Raw genomic sequence first — 13,129 nt, forward strand, 5'->3', positions numbered from 1 at the left:
CGCTGAGGACCCCTGTGATCCCCCTGCTGCACCGGCATTCGTTTAGAGTGTCTGGTTCAGTGCCGGAGGCTGGTGATGTCACTGTCCCGCCCCGCTCGTGACGTCAAGGCCACACCCCATCAATTCAAGTCTATAGGAGACGGCCATCACACCCCCTCCCATAGACTTGCATTGAGGGGGCGTGACCGTGACGTCATGAGCGGGGCGTGACAGTGACATCACCAGCCTCCGCCCCGCATCGCCAGTCCACTCCGTGCACCGGATGTCTGGGGTTCCACATTGGAGATCGCAGGGCTCCCCAGCGGCGGGACCTCTGCGGTCAGACATCTTATCCCCTATCCTTTGGATAGAAGATAAGATGTCTAGGGGCGGAGTACCCCTTTAAGGGGGATCTCCCACATGGAGTTTTATTTTCCTCATTAGATTAGATACTAAACGTTCTTTTTTCTAATCGGTTTCTATTTTCTGATTGCAGTCACCATGGAAAGTGTTAAAAAACATTTCCTTTACGGTTGCAAAAAGACGCTAAACAACACAGAAGTGAAGTGGATACAGCCGTTTCACGCAAAATTTCTACTAGATGAACTTTGTTGCTATATCTTTTTGTATGGGATTTAAGCATTTCATGGATTGAGGTGTTTCCTTTAACCTGTGTCCACATTGCCGTGCTGTCCCAGGTGGTTTCATGCTGTGATTACCAACAATTGTGTCGACTGCTGTATCTATGTATGTTATGCTTTACAGCAGTGGTCTCTAGACCAGGGGGCCTCCAGCTGCTGCAAAACTACAACTTCCAGCATGCCCGGATTTGCTGGAGGTCCACAGTTTGGAGACCACTGCTTTACAGCAAGCCCCCTGGACACACAGTGAAGGAAAATATTATTTGCTGATCTTGTACATATGTCCACAGACAAAATAAATAATCAGTCGACTATTTCATTGCCTGTTTATCTGAATAGTGAAAGACAGAATAACATCAACAAAAGTCCCAAAAAAACATTTAGATTAAGTTATGATTTGATTAGCATTTTCCTCAAATCTTATACAAGAAATACATTTTTCATCCCATGGTGGAGAGTTTGGAATCTGATTGATGACTTCTGTGGACAGGTGTCTTTTATACAGGTAACAGGCTGAGATTAGGAGTGTTCCCTTTAATCTCAGCTTCTTACCTGTATAACAAGATACCTGAGATACAGAAATATTGCTGATTGATAGGGGATTAAATACTTAATTTAACTTAATTCTTAACTTATTTGAAATGCCGTTTTCTATATATTTTTAGGTTATTTTGTCTCTCACTGTTCAAATAAACCAACCATTAAAATGAAAGAATTTTTTTTCCAGTGGACAAGTGTAGAAAATCAGCAGGGGATCAAGTCTTTTTTTGTCTGCACTGTAGACAACAATAAACAGGAGCTGTCCCAGTGACATGAATGGGAAAGGTTTCTGGGCATGCTCTGTGCAGAGGTCATTTCACAGGAGAGGGGGAGACTAAACTTCTATTGTCTTTATCTACTGGTGTCACCTTTTGCTGTAACGCCGTACAGATCTCTTTCCAGCATCCTTCTTCTTATCACCGATTGAACAAGAGGTCTCAACTTATTTTGGCCACTAGGCCTAAAACTAAGAACTACAAGATTTAAGGATGAATTTTAAAATATAGATAGTAAAATTAAAAGAAAAGAAAAGAAAACATATAGAAAGAAATTCCAAAAGTTCTTAAAAAATATATTTCCCATAAAAAAAAACCTGATATGAAAAAATAAAATAAAAAGTGCCAAATGGGTTGGAAACTATTGCTCTAAAGCAGTGGTCTCCAAACTATAGGTTGCAAAACTACAACTCCCAGCATGCCCGGACAGAATGCTGGGAGTTGTAGTTTTGCAACAGGTGAAGGGTCTCATAAATTAAAATATGATGAGATTTCCGTGTAACTCACCTTTATTGCTGAAGGTTCTTGCTGAGTCTTTCTCGTCAGATGCCAGGGAACAGTTATCCGTATTCTCGTGCTGGACTCGCAGCGGCCGCGAAACAGACGGTGATGCCGCCATCTCCAGGTTCTCCGCCGTTTGGTTGGCAACGTCGCCCACAGACTTGGGTCTCTCTCTGGAACTTTCTTTCCTGGGTTTGATGAGTTTGGCCAGAGCTCGAGCGCCGGACCAGTGATTCTTCCTACGGATACAAAATCCCAGTAAGGGAACAGACGTTATACTGGGAGCAATAGGGGGTGCGGGGGTGACGTCGCATTGTTTCCATTGGATAAGAAAGTAATATAAATATATAATATGCCCAGCAGAGGTGAGTGAAATGAGTGTTAGGGTCCCATCCGAAATGAGGCCACCTCCGTGTGGTTGATGGGGGACGCGTTTTGATCAAAAGTGCGCTAAGAGCCTCCTTTTTTTGACCAAGAAAAACAAAGAAAAGAGAGGTAAGGCACAGTGGAGGACTTATAGTCCAGAGTGGGTGCACAGGCTCCAAGGGTCCGACTCAAGATCCCAGGTAATCGAAGAATGCAAGGAAGAAGCGGCACTCCAGGGATTGTAATCCAAGAAAATGATTTATTCACCCATCAGTGAGATGCAACGTTTCGATCCACAATCCGGATCTTTATCAAGCTTTTTTTGACCAAGAGTGCTGCTGCAACCTTCTTTTTTGTATATAATATATGTATATAAAATCTCTCTATATATATATATATTATTTTTTTTTATTATATTTTATTATATATATATATATATATATATATATATATATATATATTAAAAAATTATATATATTCTATATCTATATATATTTTATATTTTAAAAAATATATATTACGTATACATTATTTATCTCCTGCAGTTATATTAACGTGGCCAAGATACTCATCCCTCCACCCTCTACAGACAAAACTAACAAAAGGCAGCTATGTCTACTGAATTTGGGATAATTTAAGATTATTACAAAAGAATTTGGGAAACCAACAGCTGGAACATGAGACCAAAAGGCCCTACTGTGCATATAGAATACTGCAACACAGTGCCAACATCATACAGTGCCATAACTAATACAGGGCAAAGATAAAAATGCCATACTGTGCACACTAAATACTGCTATACAGTGGTTTCAACATACAATGCCGTACTGTGCATAATACTGCCACACAGTGCTAAAATCATACACTGTCATACCATGCAAACCTAATACAGGGTCTATATAACAAGGCCATACTTTGCATCCCAAATACTGCCACACAGTGTTTAAATCATACAGTGTCATGCCATACATATGTAATAATACTTCCACACACTGCTTACATAATACAACCATATATTATAAAACTAATACAGGATCTGGATAGCACTATCACACAGTGAACACAGTTCCATACTGTGCACAACAAATACTGCTAAACATCATACAACCACACACTGCAAACATAATACAAGGTCTATACAGCACTGTCATACAATGCATACCTCATACTGCTATACAGTGCCTACATCATACAACCACACACTGCAAACATAATACAAGGTCTATACAGCACTGTCATACAATGCATACCTCATACTGCTATACAGTGCCTACATCATACAACCACACACTGCAGACATAATACAAGGTCTATACAGCACTGTCATACAATGCATACCTCATACTGCCATACAGTGCCTACATCATACAACCACACACTGCAGACATAATACAAGGTCTATACAGCACGGTCATACAATGCATACCTCATACTGCTATACAGTGCCTACATCATACAACCACACACTGCAGACATAATACAAGGTCTATACAGCACTGTCATACAATGCATACCTCATACTGCTATACAGTGCCTACATCATACAACCACACACTGCAGACATAATACAAGGTCTATACAGCACGGTCATACAATGCATACCTCATACTGCCATACAGTGCCTACATCATACAACCACACACTGCAGACATAATACAAGGTCTATACAGCACTGTCATACAATGCATACCTCATACTGCCATACAGTGCCTACATCATACAACCACACACTGCAGACATAATACAAGGTCTATACAGCACTGTCATACAATGCATACCTCATACTGCCATACAGTGCCTACATCATACAACCACACACTGCAGACATAATACAAGGTCTATACAGCACGGTCATACAATGCATACCTCATACTGCTATACGGTGCGTACATCATACAACCACACACTGCAGACATAATACAAGGTCTATACAGCACGGTCATACAATGCATACCTCATACTGCTATACAGTGCCTACATCATACAACCACACACTGCAGACATAATACAAGGTCTATACAGCACGGTCATACAATGCATACCTCATACTGCCATACAGTGCCTACATCATACAACCACACACTGCAGACATAATACAAGGTCTATACAGCACGGTCATACAATGCATACCTCATACTGCTATACAGTGCCTACATCATACAACCACACACTGCAGACATAATACAAGGTCTATACAGCACGGTCATACAATGCATACCTCATACTGCTATACAGTGCCTACATCATACAACCACACACATCATACAAGGTCTATACAGCACTGTCATACAATGCATACCTCATACTGCCATACGGTGCCTACATCATACAACCACACACTGCAGACATAATACAAGGTCTATACAGCACGGTCATACAATGCATACCTCATACTGCCATACAGTGCCTACATCATACAACCACACACATCATACAAGGTCTATACAGCACTGTCATACAATGCATACCTCATACTGCCATACGGTGCCTACATCATACAACCACACACTGCAGACATAATACAAGGTCTATACAGCACGGTCATACAATGCATACCTCATACTGCTATACGGTGCCTACATCATAGAAATATACACTGGAAACCCAATGCCTACATAACACTGGCATACAGTGAAAACATAGCGCCATACCGTGCACACCTCATACTACCATACATTGCCTCCATCATAGAAGCCTACACCGCAAACCTAATACCAGGTCAGCGCAACACCATAATGCTAGAGGGAGGACATCTAACACCATACTGTGCATGCTTAAAGGGGTAGAAAAGTTAAACAGATTAGTAAGTGCCGATCAGTGCCGCGCGCTATTAGCGGCGGGTCCCGGCATCACTATGACGCCGGGCCCGCCATGATATGATGCAGGGTCACCGTGGGACCCCGCGTTATATGACGGGAGCGGGACCAAGGAAGTACTCATACATCCTTGGTCCTTAAGGGGTTAATGCTGCCATACAGTGCCACCATAAGAAATGTTACACGAGCGACCAGAGAGCATACAGCTATATTACGGTTACATGAGTATATTTAGGAAAGACTTTGCTGATCTGCACAAGGCACTAAATTCTGTATGTAGCCGCCTTAGGCAAGGGAATGCTGCAGATCCTATATACTCCACGTGCTGTGCAGACACTTAGGTCGCAGACAATGATCGGTAACACTCACTTCTTTGGCGCGGGGTCATAGAACTTATACTGGTCCATTATCTTCTCCTCCAGCTTCTCCTTCTGTCGTCTCAGGTCATTTAATTTATCTCTATGGGAAGAAAGGACATCACATGATCATGTACTGAGACGCCTCCCAATGCACATGGATACGGTGTGACGGTATACGGTAAATGCATGTCCTCTGCTGCACCTACATGTACTGTTTCTGCTCCTCGTAGTAGTGCTCTTTACTCTCCATACTGGACTCCAGTAACATCTGGTTCTGCTGGTTCAGCATCTGGATCTGGCTCAGGAGGTGATGGTTCTCCTCCTCCAGGTTACGCTTCAGGCGGCTCATCAGCTGCAATTAATTCATGTCAGAGAACGTCACTCCAAGTAATGCAATACAATTGCCTCAACACAACAGCGCCACCTGATGGCCAGGCGAGGAATATGTCTGCACATATACAGTGGTCCCTCAACATACGATGGAATCCGTTCCAAATTAACCATCGTTTGTTGAAAGCATCGTATGTTGAGGGATTCGTGCAATGTAAAGTATAGGACAGTGGTCTACAACCTGCGGACCTCCAGATGTTGCAAAACTACAACACCCAGCATGCCCGGACAGCCAACGGCTGTCCGGGCATGCTGGGAGTTGTAGTTTTGCAACATCTGGAGGTCTGCAGGTTGTAGACCACTGGTATTGGAGGATATACTCACCTGTCCCCGCTGCTCTGGACCGTCACCGCTCATCACCGCTGCCCTGGATGTCGCCTTTCATCGCTGTTGCCGCGTCCCCGGGGTGTCCCCGATGCTCCGGCAAGGCCTCTGCTTCCCCGGCATCCTCGCTCTCCGTCGCCGCCATCACGTCGCTATGCACGCTGCTCCTATTGGATGACGGGACGGCGTACGCAGTGACGTGATGACGAAGATGGAGAGCGCCGACGATTCAGGGGATCCCGAAGAGGACGCGCCGGAGCCCCGAGGACAGGTAAGTGATCGTCAGCGGACCACACTGGGCACTGTAAATGGCTATTCGGTGGTAACTGAAGCAGTCTGCGCTGTAGGATAGCCGTTTATACGATGGCCCCGACATACAAAAGCATCGTATGTTGATGCTGCCTTCAGCATGTGATGGACTCAGAGTGATCGTATGTCGGGGGGGTCAGCAGTCTCCAAACTGTGGACCTCCAGATGGTGCAAAACTAAACTACACTTCTCAAAAAACTAAAGGGAACACTTAACAACACCATGTAACTCCAAGTCACTGACACTTGTGTGAGATCCCACTGTCCACTCAGGAAGAACACTGATTGACAATCAATATCACATGGAACAGACAACACGTGGAAATTATAGGCAATTAGCAAGACACCCCCAATAAAGGAGTGGTTCTGCAGGTGGTGACCACAGACCACTTCTCAGTTCCTATGCTTCCTGGCTGATGTTTTGGTCACTTTTGAATGCTGGCGGTGCTTTCACTCTAGTGGTAGCATGAGACTGAGTCTACAACCCACACAAGTGGCTCAGGTAGTGCAGCTCATCCAGGATGGCACATCAATGCGAGCTGTGGTAAGAAGGTTTGCTGTGTCTGTCAGCGTAGTGTCCACTGTATGTCCACTCATATGGTCAGAAACAGACTCCATGAGGGTGGTATGAGGGCCCAACGTCCACAGGTGGGGGTTGTGCTTACAGCCCAACACCATGCAGGACATTTGGCATTTGCCAGAGAACAACAAGGTTGGGAAATTCACCACTGGCCCCTGTACTCTTCACAGATGAACGCAGGTTCACACTGAGTACATCCGAATCATACTGAGCACATCTGGGACGTCTCGCTCCATCCACCACAGACTGTCCAGGAGTTGGCGGATGCTTTAGTCCAGGTCTGGGAGGACATCCCTCAGGAGACCATCCCCCACCTCATCAGGATCATGCCCAGGCGGGGAGGTCATACGGGCACGTGGAGGCCACACACACTACTGAGCCTCATTGGGACTTGTATTAAGGACATTACATAAAGTTGGATCAGCCTGTAGTGGGGTTTTCCACTGTGATTTTTGAGGGTGACTCCATATCCAGACCTCTAGGGGTTAATGATTTCCATTGATAATTTTTGGTGATTTTATTGTCAGCGAATTCAACTATGTAAAGACGAAAGGATTTCATACGATTAGTTCATTCATTCAGATCTAGGATGTGTTATCTTAGTGTTCCCTTTATATTTTTGAGCAGTGTACAATTCCCAGCATGCTCAGATAGCCAACGGCTGTCCGGGCATGCTGGGAGTTGTTGTTTTGCAACATCTGGAGGGCCACAGTTTTTAACCCACTTGTATAGTATAATGGAGAGGTCTAATAATTGGACACATTCTTAAAAAAATTGGTGCTAGTTTTATATCCCGTTCCCTGCGGTGAAGTTAGCGCCCCCCCCCGGTCCTACCTCACAGCGGTTGTCCAGCTTGGTCAGAGTAATGTCCATGGTCTGGTGCTGCTCCTTTAACTCATCGAACTTGGCCTGCCATCGGTTCAGCTCCATCTGGGCGTTGTTTAGCGAACCCTTCATGTCCTTCGTGTGTTTGTGTAAAGAGTTGTATTCGCCCTGGAGCTCATTGTGCAGGAACTTCAGTCTGAAACACACAAGATGCAATGTGAAAAGCATTTAAAAAGGGAACACGGTCATCCCTAATTTTATATGAATGAAGCTTAAAGGGGCTCTCCAACATAAGGTGACTTTAGTATTTACCTGCCAGATAAAGGAAGGATCCGGGCTAATGGTCGTGTCCCGAGACCCCCATAACGCTGCTGCTTTCTTTTTGTGAAATGGCTATTTCCTGCTGGAATTCCCTCCCTTCAACTACAAGTTCCAGGATCCCTTGTTTGTAAGTGTGAGGTCCCTCTCACACACCAGTCACCCAACCCATTGCAGCACAGCTGAGCTCCCTTCCATGCGTGCTGTGCTTGAAACCACAATTCCCTGCAGCCCTGTGGAGAATAATCTCCCCCTCCATCCATTGAAGCAAAGACAGGCTCCCTTTCATCACCTGACTAGTGATGTAATGTCTAGGACCTCACTGCAACCTGGGAAAAGCCAGAGACCGCATTCATTTTGTAAGTGGCAAAAATCACATAAGAATTGTGAGACCACCATCACACACAGGTACAGACACTATATTATGAACTACACTAACTTTATAGCCCCTGTAACATAGTGAAATAAAAAAGAAAATTCCCGGAATACCCCTTTAACACACAGCCAAAATTGTCAGGTCCTATAACAAACACAGCAGTGGGGGGAGGCTTCTGCTGCAGAAAGCTTCCTCCCAGCTGAGTCTGATCTGAAGTCAGAGTAGAAAAAGGGCGAAATGGATAGGACCAGGGCTCAAGTCCTGCAGGAACTCATGGGAACGGAGTTTCTGCACTTTTTTCACAGCAGGAACGCAGTTACTATTAGTAGGAGTTCTGCAGGACCAGCCCTTAAAGGGTACTCTGCCCCTATCCAAAGGATAGGGGATAAGATGTCTGATCGCAGGGGTCCCGCCACTGGGGACCCCTGCGATCTGGGCTGCGGCACCCCAGACATTCGGTGCACAGAGCGAACGTCCCTCAGTGCTGAATGACTGGCGAAGGGGGGCAGAGGCTCCTGACGGCCATCACGCCCCATCCCATAGACTTGCATTGAGAGGCGGTGGCCGTGATGTCACGAACCTTTGGCGCGTTACCCAACACCCTAAATGAACACCGGGTGCAGCAGGGAGAATGCGGGGTTCCCCAGTGGCGGGACCCCCACGATCAGACATCTTATCCCCAATTCATTGGATAAGGGATAAGATGTCTAGGGGCGGAGTACCCCTTTAAGTGAAAATCTTGGGCGAGTTCCCATACTTTTTTTCCCAGGACTTAACCCCTGGATAGGACACACACAAGAAAGACTGGATCGGAATCAGAAAAGGATCCCAGAAGAGCAGGATAACAAGGGCATTGGGATAAGGATTTTATATGCACCTTTAAAGGGGTACTCCGGTGCTGAGCATTCGGAACAAATAGTTCCGAAAGCTTAGAGCTTGCGTCGCGGCTCGTGACGTCACGGCCCCACGTCTCGAGACATCACGTCCAGCCCCCTCAATGTAAGTCTATGGGAGGGGGCGTGGCGACTGCCACGCCCCCTCCCATAGACTTACATTGAGGGGGCGGGGCGTGACATCACGAGCCCCGACACAGGCTCTAACCTTTCGGAACTATTTGTTCCGAACGCTCAGCACCGGAGTACCCCTTTAAACAACCATTTTGCTAGTGCCCTCACCTCTCCAGCTCTTCTCGTAGCTTCTCGTTCTCACTCGCGGACAGGACATTCTTCTTCTTTTCCTGATGTAATTCTTCATTCTCACTGTTCAGTGCTTTGTCCCGTTCCTCCAGCTCTGCCTTATGGCGCAGCAGGTTGTTGTAGCTGCAACAAAACGCAACAATTTATAAAAAGGACAAAAGAGGCCAAACACTGAAATCAATATGGCGTTTGGCGTATCGGTTCAGGGTAAGCAATAACCCCAATGGTTCTGTGAAGACCGAAATGCTGCACAACCAGGAGTCAGGAGGATGTAAAGTGTGTTTCTACTAACTGGCAGCAAGCGGAGATCTTGGTGGAACAGAAGCATATGATCGTGTGGCGATCGTTTCACCAGGACCCACCTGTCCTCCATGCTGCGTTGCGTCTGCTCCAGGCTCTTGTGCTGCGCCTTCAGCGCGCTGTGCTGCCCGATGAGCCCCTCGTACTCCGCAGACTGACGTTCGTACAGGGACACCAGGTGATCGTGGTCCCGGAGCAGCGCGTCATGGCTGGCGGTGGCCTCTTCCCGCTGGCGCGCCACCTTCTCGTTCTCGCCCTCTAGGATGCTCAGCTGGTTCTGCAGCTGGGAGATCTGCGATTTTAAGGAAGCGTTTTGGGAAGCAGCTGCAGAACTCTCCACCTGAAACCAATACAGGAAGGGTTAGGGCTCGTTCACACTGCGGACATTCAGCCGGCGGAATGGCAGCTGGCAGCAGGCGCTGTTAAAATCGCCGGCGGTAGGACCGTGCGGCTGAACGCCGTCTCATAGACAGCAGTGCAGTGAAGGCGTTACTTTTTTGGGCGGACGTCCATTCCGCTTCCACTAGTGGAATTCCGCTGCTGCAAGCGGAATTCTGCCGGCGGAATGTCTGCAGTGTGAACGAGCCCTTAATGCGCCATTCACGGCTACTGGAACTAGAAGAGAAAAAACGTCCTTATTTCCCCCTAGACATTTTCTCCCCGTTCACCTGCAGATTTGCCGTCTGCGTCTGCAGAGCGGTATTGTTTTCTTGCAGGAAAGTGATCTGTTTCTGCAGCGCCCCCATCTGGTTATTGAGGGAATGGTTCTGCGTTTCCAGATGGCGCAGTTGGTCTTTCGTCAGCTTCTTCTCCGCTTGCAGCGCCGCGTTCTAGATAAAATACAGAAAAAAAAAACATCAAATCTCATAAGCGGGGATAGATTCCTATTAAAGGGTCAAAGGCCACATCCATTAAAGGGGTATTCCGACCAGAATAATTTATCAGTGGATAGGTTATATTTACTTCATTGGTGGGGTTTAGTCTCGGAGCCCCTCCACTGATCACCAGGATTCGAGACCTACGTGCAGCAAGATGGCGGCTAGGAAGTGTTAGGATGGAGTGGAGATCCCCCGCCCCGTAGGTCAATGTTTCCCAACCAGTGTGCCTCCAGCTGTTGCAAAACTACAACACCTGGCATGCCCAGACAGCCTACAGGGGAGTTCCCCCACCCCGTAGGTCAGTGTTTCCCAACCAGGGTGCCTCCAGCTGTTGCAAAACTACAACACCCAGCATGCCTAGGCAGCCCACGGGGGAGGTCCCCCACCCCGTAGGTCAATGTTTCCAAACCAGAGTGCCTCCAGCTGTTGCAAAACTACAACACCCGGCATGCCCAGACAGCCTACAGGGGAGTTCTCCCACCCAGTAGGTCAATGTTTCCCAACCAGGGTGCCTCCAGCTTTTGCAAAACTACAACACCCAGCATGCCCGGGCAGCCCACGTAGGAGGTCCCCCACCCCGTAGGTCAATGTTTCCAAACCAGAGTGCCTCCAGCTGTTGCAAAACTACAACACCCAGCACGCCCGGACAGCCGTGCGGCTGTCCGGGCATGCTGGGTGTTGTAGTTTTGCAAACCCTGCCTAAGGTTTATTGTCCGGAATACCCCTTTACTATACGACGCACTTACATCCCGTTCCAGCTCGATGGCGCGGTCCTTCACCCTCCACAGCTCCCGCATGCTCTCCGGTTGCCCGTTCTCCAGGGTCTCCGTGTTGTGGATGTTACGGCCGCTCCTACCGCGGGAGTTCTGCACCGTCTGATCTACATTCACATTTTTCATCTCAAAGTTTTGTTTCAGCTGAAATATTACAAAAAACGAAAGATCAGATTTAGACAAAAGGGATATTTTTTTTCCTTGCCTGCTCCCCAAGAGCTGACAATCTAAATCTACAATCTATCTCCCCCCCCCTGTGATGTAGAGGTTGTGGTGCTTTCTCACGCTCGGCTGGCACCGTGGGCCCTGATGGTGATGGCCGGGCCCTTCCTGGTGCTAATTGTTTCCTGTACATACTGGGATCACAATCACCGATCGCCCCTTTCATCCACTGCATTTACTTACAGGACACTGAGCCCATCAGGAACAGAAATTCTGCAACTTTCATTCGTTCTAATATATTTCAATAATTCTGCATGCTGTCAGTGAATGGAAACAGGCATAGAACCCTGGATAGCTGAGAGTTCCGTACATTTCTCTGCATAGAAGTCTATGGCTTGGCTGGTGAGGGAACGAAGCACAATAATGCCCGCTTCCCTGGATAATCGCTCACAATTGAAGCGGGTCTCAGGAGTGACACTGGGTCCGATCAACATCTTTTGACATGTCTGACATTGTCAAAAGTTGTTTTTAATGACAGTATTGCTTTAAATTACAATGATTAACCACTATATACCCACACACACAGCTCTGCTGCACCCACATACACTACTCCACTACACATTCTGCTCTGCGGCACATACATACACACAGCTCTGCTGCACCCACATACACTACTCCACTACACATTCTGCTCTGCGGCACACACATACACACAGCTCTGCTGCACCCACATACACTACTCCACTACACATTCTGCTCTGCTGCACCCACATACACAGCTCTACTATACATACTGCTCTGCAGCACCCACATACAAAGCTCTGCTGCACCCACATACACAGCTCTACTATACATACTGCTCTGCAGCACCCACATACAAAGCTCTGCTGCACCCACATACACAGCTCTACTATACATACTGCTCTGCAGCACCCACATACAAAGCTCTGCTGCACCCACATACACAGCTCTACTATACATACTGTTCTGCTGCACCCACATACACTACTCCACTACACATTCTGCTCTGCGGCACACACATACACACAGCTCTGTAAATGATAAACAATTACATACTAACAGCTCAGCTGCACCCACATACACAGCTCTACTATACATACTGCTCTGCAGCACCCACATACACAGCTCTACTATACATACTGCTCTGCAGCACCCACATACACAGCTCTACTATACATACTGCTCTGCTGCACTCACATAC

The 13,129-nt window shown here is 47.0% G+C and overlaps 1 protein-coding gene across 3 annotated transcripts in view; it reads right to left on the reverse strand.

Moving 5' to 3' along the window:
• CCDC88C (coiled-coil domain containing 88C) overlaps positions 1 to 13,129 on the reverse strand; it is a 101,687-nt gene that overhangs the window by 25,797 nt on the left and 62,761 nt on the right. For all 3 annotated transcript variants that reach the window (XM_056546971.1, XM_056546970.1, XM_056546972.1), the window contains exons 18-25: positions 11,719 to 11,889; positions 10,763 to 10,924; positions 10,157 to 10,434; positions 9,774 to 9,917; positions 7,914 to 8,100; positions 5,684 to 5,829; positions 5,488 to 5,577; positions 1,943 to 2,175 (exon numbers count right to left, since the gene is read on the reverse strand). In XM_056546971.1, the coding sequence (XP_056402946.1) occupies positions 1,943 to 2,175; positions 5,488 to 5,577; positions 5,684 to 5,829; positions 7,914 to 8,100; positions 9,774 to 9,917; positions 10,157 to 10,434; positions 10,763 to 10,924; positions 11,719 to 11,889 (1,411 nt within the window). The remainder of the gene's footprint in view (positions 1 to 1,942; positions 2,176 to 5,487; positions 5,578 to 5,683; positions 5,830 to 7,913; positions 8,101 to 9,773; positions 9,918 to 10,156; positions 10,435 to 10,762; positions 10,925 to 11,718; positions 11,890 to 13,129) is intronic.

Source organism: Hyla sarda, chromosome 11, assembly GCF_029499605.1.
Source record: "Hyla sarda isolate aHylSar1 chromosome 11, aHylSar1.hap1, whole genome shotgun sequence".
Lineage (NCBI taxonomy): Eukaryota > Metazoa > Chordata > Amphibia > Anura > Hylidae > Hyla > Hyla sarda.